Below are 23678 nucleotides of genomic sequence, written 5' to 3'. Positions count from 1 at the left end.
GCAATAGATCTCATAATAAATATATTTTACTAGTTCTGCTTCCCTGGGTTAAATCCTGACTGATACACCCGTGAAATATTTATTTTTTTTCTTTTTGCATTAAATCTAACTGACTGCACCTTGACATAGAAGGTAGACACTTCTCCTAACGGTTCTCTGTATTATGAGTTGAGTGGAGCTAATTATTTTCACAGTAGATGTGAACATACTTTTAATTCAACATTTTCCTCCATTTTACTATATCTTACCTTTCCATTTCAAAAGGAACTATTAGATGTAGATTCAATGACAACCTTCCTTTGTAAATCAAACTTCTATTGTAACTTAAAAATAAATATATTTAGCTTTTGCATATAAGTGAAAAGGAAAATAAAACCCTTGTGTCTAGTTGGCAAGAACTGAAACTTATATAAAAATGAATGATATTTTCTAAAGATTTAAAAGTAGGTTTTAGAAAGGTTTTAGATTTTAGAGATGTACACTATGAAATCATTCCATCAAAACAGAAGCAAACATTGTCACTGATTTGCCAGTGACAATACAATTTCAAATGACTTAGCAGGAAAATTTTTATAACTCTCCTAGACAGAATGTCTTAAAACTGTCTCTTAATACTAATGGTCTTTTGCCAAGTTCCATTTCATCCTTAATTGCTCTGAGAACTCCAAAAACCAGAATACAGTTATACACATACACGCTTTGAGAGCTAATTTGAAAATAAAAACCCAAAGGAAGTAGGATTGAAACTAAAGTCAGATTTTAATTGAACAGAAAGTATTATTCATGACAATATTTTTCCTAAGATAAATGAAGTAGTCCTTTAAAAAAACTCCACTTTTAGAAATGTTAAACATTTATTCATTTTCTTATTGGTAGCTTTTCTCCTGGCTGTAATAAGAATATGCACAAATAATTGTACATTTTGAATATTACAACCCAAAATTCAGAGTGATTTTTCCATATAGGTTAGGTACCATTGTAAAATAAATTAATTTTAATTACAAAGGACTAGTACCAATTAATATCTAAGAACTGTATTACCATTTACTTGTAATAACAAACATGTGCTTTGACATTTTCATTTATTATTATAAAAACTGAGTTTTCAATGAAGACTATGGTTATGAAAATCTGAATTAAACAGTCCTTTAAACATTAAAAATCATGGAAGAATAAAATGTCAAGCAAGTGGACATTTTTCCTGTGATATATACATAAATATTTTCATGTAAACAAAAGCAAATATTAAGTATCCTTGTCAGCAACTGAAATACATAGATTTAAATGGTTGTTTTATTTTTTCATGCTTCCATTGAACACAACTGGTGTAAGCAGAGCAATAGGAATTGGATGAATCTTTGCATTCCCCTTACTCTTCAGGAGGTTACATATAATAAAGATACCTCTCAACTAGAAAAGAAAATATGACAGGAATCAGACTCCTTAAAAGGCATCACTTTCAATTGTGAAGTCACCTTTTCACTCTACTTTGAAACTATATGTTTTATCAGAACTGTGCCAGTTGAAAGATGATAAAGCTGACTCTGGAGTGATCCAGCACTCACACAGGTGGCCGCAAATTAGGCACAATGATACACAGACTTTCTTCTCAGTGTGGATTACCCATACACTGGGAGATAACGGCTTCCAACACAAATCATTTTTTGGAAAAAACAGACAATTTTTAAGTGGATATATTTCCCACAGGTGTGTTTCTTGAAGTATGCCCCAAAGACCATCTAAACCAGAATCAGACCAAATTCTCAACAAGACAGAAGTGGGCCTTGGTGGGCCCAATACCCCTCTGGGGGCCCTGGTGACCTGTATTTATTGTTAACAAGCTCCCCTGGGAAGACTTAAATGCAAATGAATATTTGAAAGTTTGAATATCACTATTTCAGATTATTAAGGATTTCTTTTGACTCTTTGTTTTGACCACAAACACTTCATTATCTCTTTTCTGCTTCTTATTAGCCTGAAGGAAAAAGAAAAACATTTCTGATGATGTCAGCCAGTGATGATAACTCATAGTGGCATTTTTTTCCATCAAGAAAATATAGAATAGGCAATAGATGATACTACACCTAAATTGTTCAAAGGTACACTATAGTACTTTTTTTTTAAGCTTTCAAAATGTATATGTGATAAAAATGTTCAAAATGGTTTGTAAACTGTCATCTGACTGATCAAGACAATCCAGTGTAAAGAGATCTGCTGTTCGATGTGGGTGCTGAACTCACAAAGTCCCCTCTTGGTCATCTTTCACAAACAGTGAGCCTCTTAGAAGGCACTCCAGAGCTCCTCCCAACGCTGCACTACCTACCAGCAGCCCTGAATTTACCGAAGGATTGCTCATAAAAGCAGGACCACGGAAACAAAGCTGGCTCAACTCCAGCCATGAATGGTGTCTCAAGATCTGCTGCCGACAGGTAAGATGAGTACAGATCATGCTGACTTTCCTCAGATAAAGTCTAATTTCAGACAGACGACTTAATATCTGCCTGAAATCTAGCTTATATTGAAAATGGAAAGCATGATACACTTAAATGTGCTACTAATATCTACTACAGTGTTTATGCTCTGTAAGATCCCCAATGGATAAAAGCAATTTTACCTGTGAATAATATAAATAAGGAACCAAAGAGGTAGGTGAGCCTCATCAGAAGATGATCTCAAACCGTGTTGAATAACATGCTTGAGTCCCCGAGGAGAAGTTAAGTGGAAAACGAGTCCCAATAACAAGGCCACTGCCTCAAGAACAGCGTTTCTCAAGTCTTTCATGATGACATCCACCTCCCAAACTCCTAACCCCTGCCATGGTGCCACGTGCTCTTCAGACATCCAATTTTAAGAGACATCTAAAGAAGTAAAATGTAAAAAAAAAAATAATACTAGAGACCAAAGAGTGATGCTGATGTCAGCTGGGCTTTTCAAAAAATCTCTCCTGTCGCATTATAGTTGGAAAAGATCTTGAAGATTCATCTAGTCCAACTCTCTGGCTGTACAGCTAAAGAAACAGAGGCTGGCTTCCCACTGGTGACAAGGCACGACAATTGTAAAAGCGTGCTGTAGACCCAAAGGGGGGTTCGTGGTTAACTCAACTATTTATAAAGTCCATGGTGTAGCCAGCAGGCTACACTCTCAGCACTGACGGCCTTAGTCTGAAGCCCCATCTCGGGGGCCGTCCAGTTCCTGGAACTGGAGAGAGAAGGGCACCGAAGGCCCCAGATACACGTGGGGCAGTGGAAAGAGGCAGATTATCAGCAAGAGAAGAAGAATTTGAAACCCTAGACCTGCCCCAGTGAAAACTTGCTCAAGGCTCAGACCAGGGTTTCTGTTCACCTCTAAGCATTCACATTCTTCAACAGCCAGCTCTGCTCTGGGCAAGCACCGGGGCAACCACACGGCATTCTGTCCAGAACACTGAGAAATACAGCTGGACAACTGGAAACATCTAAACCTACAGGGCAAAGACCTAAAGACAGCTGTATTTAACTTCTTGATAACTGTCACTTGTTTTGCAAATCAAAAATTTGCCTTATTTCCTTATACCCTTATCTAAGATTTTTAAGTTCCACTTTATAAAGGAGGTTATGAATGATTTTATTTTTTTCCTTTCTATTTTTCAGACTTTCTGTCATGTAATTCCTTTTGGTAATTTTAAAAAAAAAAGCTATTTTTTTTAAAAAGAAGGTTTCAGTCTAAAAAAAAACAAATGGAAGAATACACATAGGTCCCTCTTGGTCATGGAACTTGCAAATCTGAAGGCCGTGTCTGTGCGGTACGGCAGAATAGCAGTCTCAGGACGCAGATGGATTTTCTGACCTCTCTACCACTAACCCTGGGCAGGGTTTAAGTCTCTTTGAGACTTGCCTTCTTCATCTGCAAAAGGAAGAAATAATAGCCTCCCTCACGGCACACTGTGAGGATAAAATGTTGCACGGTGCCTGACACCCGGTAGATGCCTAACAAATGGAGACCCTTCTCCCACTGAACTCGGAGAATCTGTGAGTAAAAGAGACCGCCACAGCCCCCAGCAGCCGCAGCCTCTCTGCATTTCATTTACATTTTCGAGGGTGCTCCATCTTCTCAACTCTGCCCTATTTCTCTAAAGATTCACTATTGTGCTTAGCAAAAGTTCTACATTTTTATGTTCTCTCCTTTAAAACTGTACATGCAGATAAAACATTTTTTTTAAAAAAAACTATCTTCCTAGAAATAATGTAACATTTCCTAAAGCACAACATGTCATGTATAAAAGCAATTCTGAAAAACATGACTGAATTAGTCTGTACATTGTTTCTTAAAGTGCACCAAAGTAAATATTAATGACCTTTAAAATGTCACTCACCCCCTTGGGTTATTTTTCTTAAATAAAACTATCTACTGAGATGTATGTGGTTTTTGGCTCCAACGTGATGGCAAAAAGCAGCAGTGTCTTCCAGAAAAAAAAAAAAAAATTTGATAAATGCAACTAAGCATATCTTAGCAGCATACAATATACCTAAAATTCAATGTAACTTCAGGCTCAATAAAGCACAATCCTGATTCCTACTACAAATCAACATCAACTGAAGTTATAGAAAACCATCTCCCCACCCTAAATCAAAGATTTCTCTTGAACCCTGGAGGTAACACTTGGGATCACTTCCCTATTGTGTATCCCTGGTAACAGGCTTATAACTAATCACCATTCTTTCTTCACATTGCACACATACACATATATACATACCCTATGAATAAAACAACAAAGTTTAAGTGGAGAAGCCAAGAGAAAGAAAATTCAAAGTCAGATAAAGAACAGCCATCACCCAAAATGTCAGGCAGTTCCAATATTCACACCACCGTCCGATGTTCCCCACACACATAGACAGCACTGGGGCGTATCCGTCGCCGTGTGTGACCAGGGAGCCGCGGCAAAAACTTGAAGGACTTAGGCATCATGTCCAAGCAGGCATCGTGGAATTTCTTAATCCTCCAGTAGTAAATCAGTGGGTTCAACGCAGACTTGAGGTAGCAGAGCCAGAGTAGCCAGGTGCTGATCTCAAAAAAGTTGTGCTGATAGTAAAAGCGCTTGCTGAACGTTGCCACAAGGCTGTAAGTGGTGAACGGGGCCCAGCAGACGATGAAGACAGCGAAGAGAATCAAGATGGTTGTGAAGGCACGCGTTTTAAAGCCCATGTCAATGCTCATCTGGAAGGGTCTCTGCAGACTCATGAGACCCAGTTTGCTGGCCTGGCTGAGGCATATACCTTCAGGGTAGCTGTGGATCCTCAAGGCATTATGCCGAAGAGTATTGAGGATGCCCATAAATGAATACAGGATCACCAGGAAGGGCAGGAAGAAAGAAATGAGAGAAATCAAAATCACATAAGCCTGGTAACCCGGATCGGTTGTGTACCCGAACACGCACTGGGGGGCTCGGGAAGGTATCTGCAGGTCAGGGTTCCCTACTGCCAAAGGAAAAGCTACACAAAAAGAAGCTGCCCAAGAAACTGCAATAAGAACCTTAGCCCTGTATGGATTTAGCTTATCCTGCCTCTGGACTATAATAAGAAACCTATCAATGCTAATGATGAGCAGGATGGCTACTCCCTCTATCACAAACAACCAGAAAAACATAGCAGATACCCTACAGAAGAATTTCCCGAAAATCCATCTGGTGGTAAGGATAGTGACCAAGGCAAAAGGCATGTTCAGCACTGCAAGCAACATGTCTGCAAAGGCCAGGCTGGCCAGGAGGATGTTAATGGCAGAGCGCATGGCGGCTTTTTGGTAAACCATGAGGCAAACAACCAAGTTACCAAGAAAAGACACACACAGAATAAATATCATCAGAGCAGAAAGGATGATCTGGAGAGGCAAGTTGAGGCTCTTGGAAGCTGCTGGTGTTGGGGACACAGCTGTACTATTCATTGTTAGGGAACTCATCCCAGTGGGAGCCAGGGTTTCAACACTGTATCTCAGCAGCGGAGCATCGCCAGGGAGCTGGAATGGTGGAGGGACCGTAATATTCACGTAGGTGTTTTCATAGACTACGAATGTTGTGTTGGATGCCCCAGTATGGGACGCCGTCAACACTGCAGAGACGACCATGGTTTCAACAGGATGGAAGCTGGCGTTGTCAGAGATGGGAGTGTTCTTCAAGCATTTTAACACAGAGCAGCAGGATCAGGTTTCACTGATGAGCCTGGAAACATATTCTGGAAACGGGAGAAAGATGTCCATCTTCCATAGGAGTCCTTTTGCCTGAAAACAAGTCCAAAACACAAAAAAATAAATGGGAGTGAGTTTTGTACATATCATTTGACTCCTTACTCTTCATCCTGAAGGACCCGTTTTACTTTTTTTAACTCTTTAAAAATATTTAAGTTTCCAGACTAGTCATCACTAAAATATTGTTCTGTTTTTAGTCAACTATAATGGAAACTTTGTGACTTCCATATATAATAAATATAATATTTTATATTTATTAATATTATATCTATTTTATTATATATTTTTATAATATATAAATATATAATTAAAATAAATATATATGTTTATATTTATTATATACATAATAAATATAATAAATAAAAAGAATAAAAATGTATTACTGCCTCAAAGGCCAAAAGTATCACCTTACAGTTAATTTTTCTTTCAAATTTCCAGGAGCAGCATAGCCTTTTCACAGTTACTATTAATACAGATTTTATTACCTGTTTGTCCTGAGAGTATTAATACTTTTCTTGATAGCTCTTTGGTACAGAGCTATCATATTCCATTCTTCATATTTCATCATTCCATATTTCATATTCCATTCTTACACTAGCCCAAAGTTAGTTGGCAAAGAACCCTGAAATCAGTTTCCTATTTAATACCTGATAATCAAACACTTTTGCTTTCACAGCTTCACAAGTAGACACGACCCTTATTTTCATTGAGGGTCTGAAGCAGTTTTCTGGCTCCCTATTTCATTTGTGTTTTTCCCCAGAATCCTACCACTCTACTGAAGAAGTTACTCAAGAAAAGAAGAAAAATTATCTGTAAAACATCTTGGTCATATTTTGAAGACTTCCTTTCTTTTTCCAAAGCTCTCTTTGATCCTCATATTGTCTCTTCCTTCCCATGCCCACCCATTTCCATCCTTTATTTTCTGATACAAATACTTCTATCTTCTCAATTTCTTCTTCCTAAGATCGACCTTACTGTAATGCCAGGAACTTGACAAACATGTCAACCAAGAAACAAAGGATTCTAAAGAAGATGACTGGGAAAATATTCAGGTGTGAAGAATGCACTCTAGAAAACTTACAAAGACATTTCACTTTCTTGCTCCAAAAAGCTTCTTATCACCTTTCTCTTCTCCTTACCCCCTACTTCTTAACAATTCCTGTAACACTTGAGTTTTCTATAAACAACTTTCTTAATCCATTAACTTCCTAACCTACTTTTGTGATGTAGGTTTTTCCTTCCTTACTGGAGAGGTAACTTTAACCTCTCTAATTAGAAAGAAACTCTCACTGGATGTCTGTGTAGACTCCTTTAATAAATCCAAAGATTGAGGATGGGGGAATTACACAGTAGTTTGCATGCATGTGTGTGTGCTAAGTCACTTTAGCCATATCTGACTCTTTGCAATTCAATGGACTGTGGCCTCACAGGCTTCTCCAGGCAAGAATACTGGAGTGGGTTGCCATGCCCTTCCCCAGAGGATCTTCCCAACCCAGGGTCAGACCTGTGTCTCTTGTGTCTCCTGAATTGGCAGGCAGGTTCTTTTCCACTAAAACCACCTGGGAAGTACCACATTAATTGTTTAAGATGATGCCATAATTTTCTCATTATTTGAACTTACAATTACTGAATGATTTTAGGAGTAAGTGCCAGAAGTCCATTTATTCATTTCTTATAGTATAGAGGGTAGAAGCATGTCATTTGTGAGACCCAAGATCCAGCACTTTAACCAAATCATGGGCTCTCTAACATATTCCTATCTCTCCATAATCCCCAATTTGCTGTCCAGGATTAACCATATGAATAAGGAGAATACTCACCTATTTGTTCAAAATATTAACTTTGTTATATACTTTCAATGTTATGGGCTTCACTGGTAGCTCAGATGGTAAAGAACCTGCCTACAATGCAGGAGACCTGGTTCAATTCCTGGGTTGGGAAGACCCTCCAGACAAGGGGATGGCAACCCACTCCAATATTCTTGCTTGGAGAATCCCAGAGACAGAGGAGCCTGGCAGGGCTCAGCCCACAGAGTCGCAGAGAGTCCAACACAACTAAGTGACTAGCACTTCACTTCACTGTTATAATTTCTTTGTCTCTACAAAAAAGGGTATATTTTCTAAGGAAAACATACCTGGATAAGATGTCCCACTAAGCCGGTGACTCTCAAACATTATTAACCACAGAGGACTGTGGGAAAAATCTCTTCATAACTATATAATCAGCACAAGTCTCTTTATAATTTCACAAATATACATACAAATAAGCATAAAGACTGTGCTTACTGCATACATCAGTCTCAATATGATTCTATCTCTAGAGAAACAGCATAAATGTGTATCTTAGGCAAATGTGTATCTTTAAGCCTAAAGTAACAGCTGTAACTGCTTGACTAAGAAAGCAAACATATCCATCCTGAAGGAGCACACACCTAGCTTTCTAAAACTCTTATTTTCTTGACCATGCTGAGAACAAAACCAAAATGGAACAGAGCCAAAATAAAAACATATTGTAAAAGATGCCTTTTAGGTTGTTCTATGTGCATATACAGTCACAATATTTTACTGCTGTTGTAAAAACTTCTAACTCAATTCCCTCAATTATTCATCCATCAAATATTTATTTCAGAGCCTACTATGAGCCTGCCTGCCTCCTGAGACACCTGTAAGCAGGTCAAGAAGCAACAGTTATAACTGGACTGGGAACAATGTACTGGTTCCAAATTGGGAAACGAGTACATCAAGGCTCTATGTTGTCACCCTAGCTTATTTAACTTCCATGCAGAGTACATCATGCAAAATGCTGGTCTGGATGAAGCACAAACTGGAATCAAGACTGCCAGGAGAAATATCAATAACCTCAGATATGCAGATAACACCACCCTTATGGCAGAAAGCGAAGAGGAACTAAAGAGCCTCTTTACAAAGGTAAAATAGAGTGAAAAATCTGGCTTAAAACTCAGCATTCAAAAAACAAAGATCAAGGCATCCGGTCCCATCACTTCATGGGAAATAGAAGGGGAAACAATGGAAACAGTGACAGACTTTATTTTCTTGGGCTCCAAAATCACTGCAAACAGTGACTGCAGCCACAAAATTAAAAGACGCTTGCTCCTTGGAAGAAAAGCTATGACAAACCTAGACAGTGTATTAAAAAGCAGAGACATTACTTTGCCAACCAAGGTCCGTCTAGTCAAAGCTGTGATTTTTCCAGTAGTCATGTATGGATGTGACAGCTGGATCAAAAAGGAGGCTGAACACTGAAGAATTGATGCTTTGGAATTGTGGTGTTGGAGAAGACTCTTGAGTGTCCCTTGGACAGCAAGGAGATCAAACCAGTCAAGCCTAAAGGAATAAATGCAGATGTCCTGATCAGAAAAGACCCTGATGTTGGGAAAGAATGAAGGCAGGAGGAGAAGGGGACAAGAGTGGAAGAGATGGTTGGATGGCCTCACTGACTCAACGGACATGACTTTGAGCAACCTCCGGGAGATGGTGAAAAGACAGGGAAGCCTGGCATGCTGCAGTCCGTGGCATCACAAAGAGGAGGACACAACTGAGTGACTGAACAATACAAATGAGTGAAGCACTGGAGAAACACTGATGAACAAATGATTCCTGAATTTCTGCTTAAACCAGACAAATGAACCATAGACCCTGCTTCTCAAAATTACACTGAAATGACAATATGGGGATATTTTTTAAACAAAATTTACAACCCAAAAGGACAAGTATGAATGAAAGAAGCATCAATCGATAAGAGTTTTTGTCAATGTTTTAAAGCAAAGGCAGATGGTGGTGTGTTAACTGAACAGAGCAGAACAAAGAACTTTTTATCCTTAATACTTCCTGAGAAATACACTTAGAAGAAGCTGAAAAATCCTGTAGATCCTCAGAGAAGCTGTAGATTAGGAGATACCAGGAAGTACTTTAAGTTTGGTTGGGCAGAAAACGAGGAAATTGATTGAAAAGTCTATATACAGAGCTGTTGGAACCCGACTCTAGGTTTGGGGCTCATCTTCTCCAGCAACCAAATGAAAGAACATATCCCCATGGCAGCAGCCCAAGTCGCTGGCACGACGGAACCCGATAAGCACAAAACTTCAGCGTCTCAGTGCACGGCTGAACATAGCAGGACTGGGTGGGTGTCTGCACATTCAGCATAAGAACCTAGCCCCCTTCTCCACCCTGTTCCCAGACGGCCCGAAGCCAGGCACATACTACCATGCAGGACTGAAGCACTCATCTTTGCCAGTAATTAAAAAGCCCCAGAGGAAAAAATACCTCTAGATGCTAACCTTTCACTGTGCCCCAAGAAAAATGCCAGCTTGGTGCCCAGTTACCTTGTATACTAAAGCCCACCTACTACCAAGCCCAACCCATGCACACAGAGCTTCCAATCAGCTTTTCAGTGCCCATTAAATATAAAAGTTGAATTTCCCAAATATATAAAGAGTCTATGAAAGGCTTACATAAAAGCAATGTTATAGGTAAACACTGAGGAAGACCTGAAATTTCTAATATCAGAGAACATAACATACATGAACTGAATAATTCTTTTGCCCTTTATGCTCTTCCTTCATTGTACTCCTGGCTGAAAAAGTAGGACTTCTGAATACTCATTTTAACTATGTCAAAAGATTCTTTCCTCTTAGAAATTCTTACCAAGTACATTGTGACCTGTAGTTTCTTTGTATTTCACAGAAGACTAAATTGAAGTTTTAAACATAAAATTTGCATTTCCAGAGGAAATGGAACAGTAGCAACATAAGAACAGTAGAAAATTAGCTTAGGTTGGTAATACTTGCTTAGCAGTCCTAATGTTTCATCTAAACTAGTCTTTATTTGCCTTTTGTTGGGTACTCTTATTAGATATTCCAAGAAAAAATTAAAATTATATGTGAAGGTGTATGTTTAAGTATATATACACACATACATATATACACACTCCCCACATGTAAACCTCAGATATGGCAGAAATTGTTGAATTTATGATTCTTTCTCTTGTCTCAAGTATCTACAGAAACAACACAGAGGCAATCGGGTTAGTGATACAGTAAGTGTTTCATGTTTGGGGAATGCCAAGATGCCACAGTTAATAGGGCTTCAGGGGCTAGAATGGGGAGTGGAGGCCATAGAATTCGCAGTCTTCATCCTTTAGTCTTAAACTGCTATTTCAGTGCTTTAGATATTTGTTTCATTGAAAAGAGTATATTCTCCTAGAAGGCAGATTGATTTTATAAATCTCATTGCCTCCTATGACTGCTATGCTTTGCACACAGCTCAATATATACATGGTAAATTAATTTGCACTGCATGCATGCATGCTCAGCTGCCTCAGTCGTGTCCAGCTCTTTGTAACCCTAAGGACTATAGCACGACAGGCTCCTCTGTCCATGGGATTCTCCAGGCAAGAATACTGGAGTGGGTTGCCATGCCTTCCTCTAGGGAATCTTCCCAACCCAGGGATGGAACCCATGTCTCCTGCACTTCAGGAGGATTTGTTACTGCGGAGCCACCAGGGAAGCCCTTATTTGCATTATGCTTTATCAAATTAGAGAATTTCTTCTTTTCTCTTTTTATTATTTATATGTTATATGCACATAATTTCATTTAAAAAATCATCAAATGAGTTTTAAAATGACAGTCAAATCCTATACTACCTTTCACATTCCATGTCTGGTTTTAGAGGTAGCCATTTTTATTTTAAAGGTTTTTTTTTCAAAAGTACTTATGTATCTAAATAACATGAAGAAATTGATACTTTTATCAATATTATATATGAACTCCTAATTTCCTATTTGGATAGTAAGGGTTTAGCTGCCATAGCACCTCCCAACTTACTTCTTATCTCTTTGTACTACCAAAATATTTACTTGAAAATTCTGAAGAACAACAGAAGTTAGTGCATCTATTAATATATTTGCACAAATAGTATATTTACTGATAAGCCAAAAAATATTTTTCTTTCCTGTATAAATTTTGCATTTTCTAGAATTAATAATTTATATATTTCTAGTTTTTTTTTTTTTTAAGTACCTATTTTTTTTTTACCTGCTCTGGAAGACAGATTTTACATCTAAAAGTATCATATTTCGGAAGGTCAGATATATCAGCTACATATTTTATCTTCAAGTCATTCATTCAGCTTCATGTGCCTCCCTGGAGTGACACTGGGTCTGTTACACAGAAGCCAGCAGGAAACATCTCTTTACTACCATCTTGGAATCCTCCTTTTTGCCCTGGGCTCTTGGCTTCCATATTTCTTAGGTCCTTTCTCTTCCACATCATTGCTTCCTTTGTTGACTTCCTTGTCTTCCATGAACCAATTGCTTTTGAATAAAGAACACAAGGGACATAAATTTTGAGTCCTTGTATGTGTAAGTCTTTATTTTTATCCACATTAACTGTCTTGGTTTAGAATTCTCAGTTGAAAATAATTTTCTCTGAGAATTTTGAAGGTGTTGTTCCACATTAGCGGTTCTCAAAGTTGAGCATGCATAAGAATCACCTGAAGAGCCTATTAAAATGGGGCCCCCAACCCCCAAGTTTCTAAGTCTGTAGTTCAGGGTGGGGCCTGAATTTGAATTTCCAGAGGAAAGAAAAAATTCAGTTGAGAACGTTAAATTCCAATCTCAAGGATTAGAGGAAGAGCCAGAAAGCCTCTTTAACCACAGTGAAGAACACTTATCTCCTACTACCCTGGAGATGGAATTTCTAAAACTAAAAGTCTAATCCTATGGGTGGCAATATTGCAATGCAAATTGAATTCCCAAACTTATACAGTCTCTTCAGTTAAAGTTAGGATTATGGCTGGGAAGAAGCGGAGCCTGAATGCTGGGATGAGAATCAGTTCAGTTCAGTCGCTCAGTCATGTCCAACTCTTTGCGATCCCATTGACTGCAGCATGCCAGACTTCCCGGTCCATCACCCAACTCCCAAAGCTTGCTCACTCATGCCCATCAAGTCAGTGATGCCATCCATCTCATCTCAACCTCTGTCATCCCGTTCTGCCCCTGCCTTCAATCTTTCCCAGCATCAGGGTCTTTTCCAGTGAGTAGTTCTTCACATCAGGTGGCAAAAGTATTGGAGCTTCAGTTTCAGCATCAGTCCTTTCAATGAATATTCAGGACTGATTCCCTTTAGGACTGACTGGTTTGATCTCCTTGCTGTCCAAGGGGATTTTTATGAGGCTGGGGACCATGTGCTGCAGTTTTATCTGCCAATAGTAACAGCTTTTCCTCCTTGCTTAATGAGGTTGGTCTCTCCTTGCCTGAAGAATCAGTAAGAGCCTTACCTACAATGGCATCTTGTCAGGGACTTTGGCCTTCCTTAGGACCCTGCCCCAACTATCTCTCTTGCGTCTAGACCTACGACCAGAATCAAGTCCCAGCAGAATCCAGTGTGTAGTGTGAACTGTGAATGAGAAAGAAATAGAATTTATATCAAAAGATATGCAAGATAATTCCAATCTGTATAGACAGAAACCAGAGAATATGTATGGAAATAGATGCTGAGGGTATTAAATCAGGTTGGAAGGAATATAATGTTAGAACAGATCAAAAATTTTAATATGGGCACACTACACTGGGAGTCTGGATTTTCTGTGCTACCTCAAATGGCTGAAAATGGCTCTAACAGTTTGTTCACTTGGCTGTTGGATGCCTGGTTCTGCAGGTAACCTACACTAAATGAAAACGAGATGACAATAGCTCCTTGGTAAACAGGGAACTATGCAAAGCCTTCAGCAGATAGGAATGCTGGCATGGATTTATCATGTAAGACCTGTTCAGTTCAGTTCAGTTCAGTCACTCAGGCATGTCTGACTCTTTGCGGCCCCATGAGCTGTGGGATGCCAGGCCTCCCTGTCCATCACCAACTCCCAGAGTCCAACCAAACCCATGTCCATTGAGTCAGTGATGCCATCTAACCATCTCATCCTCTGTCGTCCCCTTCTCCTCCTGCACTCAATCTTTCCCAGCATCAGGGTCTTTTCAAATGAGTCAGCTCTTCACATCAGGTGGCCAAAGTATTTGAGCTTCAGTCTCAACATCAATCCTACCAATGAACATCCAGGACCAATCTCCTTTAGGATGGACTGGTTGGATCTCCTTGCAGTCCAAGGGACTCCCAAGAGTCTTCTCCAACACCACAGTTCAAAAGCATCAGTTCTTAAGTGCTCAGCTTTCTTTATAGTCCAACTCTCACATCCATACACGACCACTGGAAAAACCATAGCTTTGACTAGACAGACCTTTGTTGACAAAGTAATGTCTCTGCTCACCTGCCTATAACTGTATCACCTGGTAGGATCCAGAGGGCACTGCCTTCACCGAAGCTGAGATACACTGTTTGAAAGGATCACCAGCATACTTGAAGATCTCTATAGCAGCTAATTCTCTGCAGACCAGGAATGACAGCAGGCAATGGTGCCACCCAAGAAATGGGTTCCTAAACTGAATGGGGATCATAGTATCCCAGAGTGGCAAGGGCTCAGTGACAGTACTCAACAAAAGATGAGGTAGCATGCTTACCAAAATGGGCAGCAAGCAAAAGCTGAAATCGGAAGAGTCTAACTTGCAGAGACCATTGGTGCTTGATCATGGTATTTCTAAGAGAGAAATAGTTACAAACCTACCAAGTCCTACTTTTTCTGTATAAGGAGCAAAACTATAAAATAGAAAAATGCCACCCGTCAATCAATTCCCAAACTTGAACTAATACACAGATCTAGAACCTCTTGAATAAGAGGAAACCAGGGGACTTCCTGGTGGTCCAGTGGCTGAGACTCCCCCCCCCTCCCCCCGCCAGTGCTGAGGGGCTGGGTTCAATCCCTGCTCAGAGAACTAGATCCCACATGCTGCAACCAAGAGCCTGCAGAAATGAGGGTCACTATCAAGGACTGAAAGGGTGAAGGTCGTCACCTTCATTCCTAACACATTCACATTCAGCTTGCCTATTTGGCCTTTAAGAAAAGCAGACGGATCCTGGAGAGTGCAGATACTGTACCAAATGTGACTTCTCTGCTGGAGTAAATCAGCGCATTCACTGGCATCTGGTACATCGCTGTTGATGGGCAACAATGTATTCGTTGGTTTCTTTATATGTGCTAGCAAAGAATGCCTGAGCGGTGTGGCTCCAGCTGGCACCCTACTACCCTACCTCAGGGCTCTATCGGCTCCCAGCACACACTCATAATCTAGTCCACTGGGACCTTGACCGCCTCTCCATCCCATAGAACGCCACGCTTCCCATCACATGCTGACGGAGCAGTAAGCAGTAACTACTCTATACCTGGTCAAACACAGAAGTGCCAAGGTGAGGAAATGGCCTTAAGGACTGAAAGGATGAAGGTGATGCTTCCTAACACATTCATACTCAGCTTGCCTACTCGGCCTTTAAGAGAAGCAGACGGATCTTGGAGAGTGCAGATACTGCACCAGATGTGACTTCTTTGCTGGAGTAAATCAGCACATTCACTGGCATCTAGTACACAGCTATTGTACCCACAGAGGGCCATTTCGTTCTGTACCAGGCTGTTCATCTTGAAGGAGACATGCCAGAGGGACTGATTTGCACTCATTTATGGACTGTAGCTAATGGTTTGGTTGGCCGTATAAATGCTCACCAAATAGCAGCTTTACATATAAGGAGCTAAATAATCAGGTAGACAAGATGCTGCATTCTTCAGAGGTCAACCAACGTTTTTCTCCACTGTTGTTCTTCTCAAAAGGGACTAAGAACAAAGTAGCCGTGGAGTGCAGTTGGAAGTTGTACGTGGGCTCCACAACATGGATTTCTGCTCACCAAAATGAATCTGGCTATATCCACTTAGTACTCAATGTGACAACATTAAGGCCAAAACTTGACTTGGTAAATATGGCATCATTCTCTGGGGTACCCACAAGCCATCTGGTGGCAAGCTGATTACATGGACTACTTCCATCATGGAACACTTGGTTCTCATTGGAATACACTCATATCCTGGATAATTTTTATCAAATTAAACTGTCGATCATAAGATAGTATGTTTAACATCTATACGTCCTTTCTTTCACAGAATATTCCACATGTAAACAGAAAAATAATCATAAAGTTAAAAATCTCTACCTTTTTAGTTACACATTTGGAATAAAACAGTGGAAATTCAAAAATACAACATTTATATTTTGTTTGACTTTCTTTTTTAATTGAAGGATAATGATAATTGTTTTACAGAATTTTGCTGTTTTCTGTCAAACATCAACAAGAATCAGCCATAGGTACACCCATGTCCCCTCCCTCCTAGATTATGTTTTTAAGTAGTTAGAAGCATATCAAGATATTTAAACAGTATTCAAAGTAGGAATGTGTATTCTTAAAGAGAATAACTTCTTTTCTCCTGAGTTGTTCTCAAAGTAGAGTGTCAAAGAATGTCTGAAGCAGTTTTAGTATAAATCAGCTTTTAAAAAATTTCACAGCAACTCTGAGATTATTACTAGTAAAATCCTCATTTTAAGTATGAGGAATTAAATGCCAAAAAACTAAATAATTCCGAAGAAATGGACAAATCCTTAGAAATACACAACTTACCAAGATTAAATCACAAAGTAATAGAAAATCTGAACAGACCAACAATGAGCAGGGAGATTGAATCAGTAATTTTAAATCTCCCAACAAATAAAAGCCCAGGACCAGAGAACTTCACTGGTGAATTCTATTAAACATTTAAAGAATTAGTATCAGTTCCTCTCAAACTCTTCCAAAATACTGAAGAGGAAAGGATACTTTCAAACTCATTTTATAAGGTTGGCATTACCCTGATACCAAAACCAGACACAGATACTACAAGAAAATAAAATTTATAAACCAATATCCCTGATAAGAGACTTCCCTGGTTGTTCAAATGGTAAAGAATCTACCTGCCAACGCAGGAGAAGCAGGTTCAATCCCTGGCTCGGGAAGATCCCTGTAGAAGGGAATGGCCACCCATTCGAGTATTCTTGAATGGAGAATTCCATGGGCAGAGAGGCCTAGTCCACTGTGGGGTGGTAAAGAGTCAAGACACGACTGAGTGACTAACACACATCCCTGATAAACACAGATGCAAAAATCCTCAACAAAATACTAGCAAACAATTCAAGACCGCATTAAAAGGATCATATACTATGATCAAGTGAAATTGATTCCTGGGATGCAAGGATGATTCAACATACGCAAACATTAAAAGAATGAAGGATAAAACTCATATGACCATTTCAATAGGTACAGAAAATGCATTTGACAAAATTCAAGGTATTTTTCAAGATAAAAACTCACAATAAATTAGGTATATAAGCAATGTACCTCAATTTAATAAAGGGTATATATGAGAAACCCATAGCTAATATCAAACTCAGAAGTGAAAAGCCTTCCTTCTAAGATCAAGAACAAGACAAGGATGCCCACTCTTACCCATTCAACATAGTCCAAGCCACAGCAAACAGGCAAGAAAAAAAATAAAAGGTATCCAAACGGGAAAGAAAGAAGTAAAATCACTGCTGTTTGCAGATGACATGATCTTAGACAAAATTCTAAAGACTTAGTTTATTAGAACTAACAAACTCAGGCAAGTTTCAGGATACAAAATCAATATACAACATCAGTCATGTATCGATACACTAAAAACAAACTACCTGCAAGAGAAATTAGGAAAGCAATCTCATTTACAATAGCATCAAGTATATTGATGCATTTATAAAAGCACCAAGGAAGTGAAAGATTTGAACAAGATTTCTTTGATAAAGAAACTGAAGAAGACACAGAGAAATGGAGTTGATGGAAGAATAGATGGAAGAGTTCTATTAAAACACCCACACATGAGCCAAAGCTATCTACAGAGTCAACGCGATCCATATAAATGCAGATACAAAACCATACCACATGGTGGTTGTGAGAAATCAGATCGGAAGAGGATAATAAAATATAAAATGCCATCAAAATATAGCATATAACCATGATCTTTCTACAGCACTTCAACTATTTTATACAATTCATATCTTTACTGTACACCTTTGTGGGAGTATAAACTGGTTCAACTTTTTGGAGGGTAAACAGGAAGTATTTTTCAATATCAAAAACAAACCATTTAGAACCTCCCTGAGGGTTCAGGGGCGAAGAACCCATCTGCCAATGCAAGGGACATGGGTTCAACATGGGTTCTTCCTGGTCTGGGAAGTGTCCACATGCCACAGGGCGACTAAGCCCATGGGCCATGACTACTGAAGCCCAGGGCCTAGAGCCCGTGCTCCGCAATAAGGGAAGCTGCCGCAATGAGAAGCCAACGCACCTCAACTAGAGCGTCATCCCTGCTCGGCACAACTAGAGAAAGCCCACACGCAGCAACAAAGACCCAACACAGCCATAAATAAATAAATCATTTTTTAAAGGTTAAAAATAATAAACTATTTAAACACCATTTGGAATTCTACATTACAGAAATAAGGGCAGAAACATGCAGATAAGAATATTTATTACAGCATTAAGAGTTGAAAAACTAGACCCCTTCTAAATGATCATCAGTAAAAATAATAGCTAAATGAATTAGAGTATACATATGCTAGAGAAAGAATACCATTCAACTACCACAAACAATAGCTAATCCTTAATAGTGACACTAGAGAATATTCATCATACACTGAGTAAAAAAAAATCAGCTTGCAGAATGACACACAGTCCTATTGTTGTGTATGTATGCAAATACATGTATGTATGTGACACACATCTATATATTTATACAAATAGAAGAATTCACACAAACTGACAGAAAGGATTTTCTCTCTGGTGTGAAAATAAAGGTGCAAAATATATTTTCCTTCCTTCCTTCTGGCTTTTTAAAAGTTTTTTTCACGTTAAATCAATACTGATGTTTATTATTCAGTGGAACTTTCCCTCAGTGTTCCCTACATAAAACAAGAAGCAAGTTGCAGCCTATCTTTTTTATAACCTATCAGCCCGAACACAAAGCTGTGTACTCTAGTGATACTAACAATGCAATAACCATTTAGAGTACCCTTTCACCATGGAGAAGAGAAGCAAGCCTTCTAGTTTCTGGATCTTTTTGACAAACTGGGCCCAGTGAGGTCCTGGGTTCAGGCTTCCCGGGGCTCCCAAGAGACACCTCCCACCTCCCCAGATCCTAGCTAACTGCATACACTCTAAAGGGTGACCTTGAGTGTCCTGAGCCCAGGCTGCAGGGAAAGGCTAAGCAAACAAAACAACTCCTGCTGCTCTAGAATTCTTCTGTCCCTTAAGGAGTGAAGTGAATACATATTTGGCCCGAGTAAAGATCAGCATAAGACGAATAGGATAATCAGTGTCCTACCAAATTCATAACTTACACAGCAGAATAAAAACAGGTAAGAATTTGAATACTGGCCTCACTCAGACTTTAACCTGCTTTTGTTTTGAGCAAAGTGAAAATCTAAAAGAAAGGAAAATGTCTAGGAGAAAGAAGCGCTTGTGTCCTGGGTTACTGCGCATCTCTTTCCCACTCTGGGCCACAGGCCATGCTGGAGGAAAGGGCTCCGCACGGTCCTACTGATACTCACTGCACTCAGCTATGAAGGGATGAAGGGAACTTCTTTCAAGTGAACTTCTTCCTTCAACTCAGTGATGAAGGAACAAAGGCTTCCTCCTTCCACCCTATCTTTCCTCTCATCCAGGAAAGAAAAATAAATTAAAACAGAGAGGAAAGAGACCATGCATCACACATAAATCCATCTCCTTCGCATGTAGTAGGCCCTTTGCACTTTTCTACAGATTCCAGTTAGAAAAGGGTACCAGTAGAAAAAGAATACACTGGAATGGATGCAAATGTACTACTTTTGAATTCTCTAAAAGGGTAGGTGGAGACAGGAACAAAGAACCAGTCATTTCACCTCAGAAGCAGCCCAAATTTCAACTTCATTTCATTTTTACATAAGCAATCATCTTCATCAAGCATCCTATTTGAAAATTTTAAAAAATAGTCTGCAAAAAAATTTATATCACTATAGCAATGTCTACTTTTTGGGGCTGAATTGCTATTTTTGTTGCTGTTGTTGTTTTATCTGTAGATAGAGTAAAAGGAAGCTTTGAACCAACTGATCCGAAGAAAATAAGATATTTTTTAATTTATTAATTTTTTGGCTGCACTGGGTCTTCGCTGCGGTACGCGGGCGTTCTCTAGTCGCAGCAAGCGGCTACCCCGCGCTGCAGTGTGCGGGCCTCACGCGTCACGCAGCACAGGTTCCAGGTGCTGCAGGATGTAGGCTCGGTAGATGCGGGCTGCTGGCTCATTTTGCCCTGTGGTACGTGTGATCCTCCCAAACCAGGGATCAAACCCTTGGCCCCTGCAGTGGAAGGCAAATTCCTATCCGCTGTGCCACCAGGAAAGTCCCAGGAGGAAATATTAACAATCACGTAGAGTGGATGGGGCAGGGGAAGGCTTATTTGAAGTCATCTTTATACAGAGGCAATCACCACTGCATCAAAATGTCACTTGTTATCAAGGTATCTCTAACTTAAAACCTATATGCAATAAAGCTAAAGGGGAAAAATGCTGTGTGCACATTTTAAGTATGAACCATAGCAATGTTCTATTTATAACACTGTTCCATTCCTAATATATTTCTAATTCCAACCAGAATACCCACCACAAAAAAAAGAATTTTTCTCATGAATGTTTAAAGGAACATTTAGTTCTTCCATGGACATTTTTAAAATTAGATTATTAAGCATGAGGATTTATTTGCATTCGTGTTACTTTTTCCCACAATCGCCAAGGAGAAATTAACCTAAATGTCAGCAAGGGCTTTATTTCAGAGGAAAATATTCTAAGTGACTACTGATGACAAAACTGAAACTCAAGTGGCTAGAAAGGTCAACATTTAATAGAAAAGTAAATTAATTATAATTAAAAACTAGGAAAATGTATTTTTAAGTGGCTAATAGAAGATTAACCTTCTAGAACTTTTCCAGGAATACAAAAAGCAACAGAAATGATGAGCTCCGTGTGTGATGGGTTTATTCATCTCCTTTTTGTCTCCTATTTCTAATTCTCCTTCTTTGGCTCACATTCATTAGGTCATTGTTCTGCTGAGAAATCTTTACCTGCCTTGAATATTATTGGGGAAAATGTCAGCCAATTTAATTTTGTGAGCCTCGTTGAATAATTCTGACACATTATTTACCTACCATTGATGTTTCTCACAGAGGTGTTAGATTATAAATTCAAGGAAATAGCAAATCTTATTAGGTAATGAACCTGGAATCTTATTCTCATAGCTCTGCCTAGAATTATTACTGCTGTGTTAAAATTTGAGTATATCCTTTTTTCACCTATAAACTACTTGCATACAGCAAAAGGTGAAACCAAGTTTTATTTTGTTTTTTATACCTAAGGAAATATATGGGCATTCACATTAAAATCCACATGCTAATAAAAAGCAGTATAATACAGTCTGATTTTAAGAAACACATTAAAAAAAAAAAAGATTTAAGTTTGGTTCTTTTCTTCTCCTACCATGCGCAATCTCTCCCCTACCCACCTCTTCAATTACTGCCTGAATGCAGATACCTGACAAATATATTTCAATGGCCTAAACCTTACTTCTGAGTTCCAGACTCAGGTACACAACTGCTCATTTAACATGTGCACTTGGATATCTCAAAGGCACCTCAAACCTTGAATGTTCAAATTAATGTTGATGTTAATTAACGGTAACTAGGGGGATGGTCTCTCCCACTCCAAGTGACCCCACACCAGATCCCCATGTTCAGTGACTGGACTGCCACCCATCTGCTTATACAAGCCAGAAGCCTAAGAATCACCTTGACAGCTTCCTCCCTCAGCTACAGTTCATTCCTTCCCCCAAGAGCTATTGATTTTAACTTCTAAATGTTGTTCCTATCAGGCCACTTCTCTCTAATCCCTCTGCCAGCATCCTAGTCCAAACTGCCAGTAAGTCTCATGGGCAGGAATTTTTGCCTGGGTTATTCACAAATGATTCCCAACACCTAAGGCTGTGCCTGCCACATGGTCCAAGTTCAGTAAACAATTGGCTAAACGACTAACAGCCTCCTGCTATCTATTCACCCATCCTCACAGCCCATTTGCTTTCTGAACTCTTTCTCTGCCATTACTATGGGGATCTTCTCTGGCCAAGACATGGCCAGCCAACACTCCTGCTGTCTCATCCCAACATGTATTGCTTTGTGATTTCATCGGCAGTCACTTTACAGTCATCCATCACACCTCTGGATACATATCTCTGATGAGGTCTGCCCTGTCCTTGCCCCAGCTGGAGAGCAAACTCTAAGAAGGCAGAGATGCAACATATTTTTCACTCAGGATTGTATCCTGAAACCCAGTTAAGAGCCTAGCATATGATAGTATACACTCAATAAAAAGCTTGCTGTTGTTGTTCAGACACTGTCATGTCTGACTCTTTGTGATTCCATGGACTACAGCATGCCAGGCTTTCTTGTCATTCACTATCTCCTGGAGTTTGCTCAAATGTATGTCCATTCAGTCAGTAATGCCATCCAACCATCTCACCCTCTGTCACCCCCTTCTCTTCCTGCCCTCCATCTTTTCCAATAAAAAGCTACTGAGTCATTAACTTTTAAAAATCTGTCATCACATTCATAACCCAATGTCTCCTTGTTTTATTCCCTTTGTGAAACCCTTTCCTAAAGTTTATTCTAAAGTATAGCCTTTATGTTTCTTCATTAAAATATTTGGTGAATCTTGTCAACTTGGGAAGCAAACTACAGAGATTAGCATGGTAATACACAGTGACTAGTTGAAATCAGGTATTTAGAAGCATTTGACCCTCATCTGTTCTCTAAGTAAAGAGCCAGAGACTTGCTACAGTCTGAACATTTGTGTTCGCCAAAAACTCGTATGCTGACAATGTAATGGATCAATGCTTTCGAACTGTGGTGCTGGAGAAGACTTGGACTCTTGAGAGTCCCATGAACTGCAAGGAGATCAAACCAGTCAATCCTAAAGGAAATCAACCTTGAACATTCATTGGAAGGACTGATGCTGAAGCTGAAGCTCCAATACTTTGGCCATCTGATGCAAAGAGCCGACTCACTGGAAAAGATCTTGATGCTGGAAAAGACTGAGGGCAGGAGGAGAAGTAGGCAATAGAGGTTGGACGGCAGCATCATCGATTCAATGGACAAGAGTTTGAGCAGGCTCCAGGAGTTGGTGATGGACAGGGAGGCCTGGCATGCTGCCGTCCATGGGGTCACAAGGAGTTGGATACGACTGAGTGACTGAAGAACAACAAAAAACCTGGGAGTCAAACAATTCCTTCTCACGCCTCTAACAGCACACCAAGCCAGCCACTCCAGCTTTCTCATTTTACCTCCTAAGTAGTTAACTTTCCCCTTCTCCGCACCCCTATGACCACATCCAGGTATGAGAAGCCTCCAAAATGAGGTCTTCTCAGT

At 39.6% G+C, this 23678-nt stretch overlaps 1 protein-coding gene across 1 annotated transcript in view; it reads right to left on the bottom strand.

Moving 5' to 3' along the window:
• Positions 1–740: 740 nt before the first annotated feature.
• The window catches only part of GPR63 (G protein-coupled receptor 63), a 65342-nt gene continuing 42404 nt past the window's right edge, over positions 741–23678 (bottom strand). The window contains exon 2 of the mRNA XM_070450094.1: positions 741–6249. Within this exon, the coding sequence (XP_070306195.1) occupies positions 4837–6096 (1260 nt within the window). The 5' untranslated portion in view covers positions 6097–6249 and the 3' untranslated portion in view covers positions 741–4836. The remainder of the gene's footprint in view (positions 6250–23678) is intronic.

The sequence above is a fragment of the Odocoileus virginianus genome, chromosome 19 (assembly GCF_023699985.2).
Source record: "Odocoileus virginianus isolate 20LAN1187 ecotype Illinois chromosome 19, Ovbor_1.2, whole genome shotgun sequence".
Taxonomy (NCBI): Eukaryota; Metazoa; Chordata; class Mammalia; order Artiodactyla; family Cervidae; genus Odocoileus; species Odocoileus virginianus.
The sequence above is the reverse complement of the archived record's forward strand: the minus strand, read 5'-3'. Positions and strand labels throughout refer to the sequence as shown.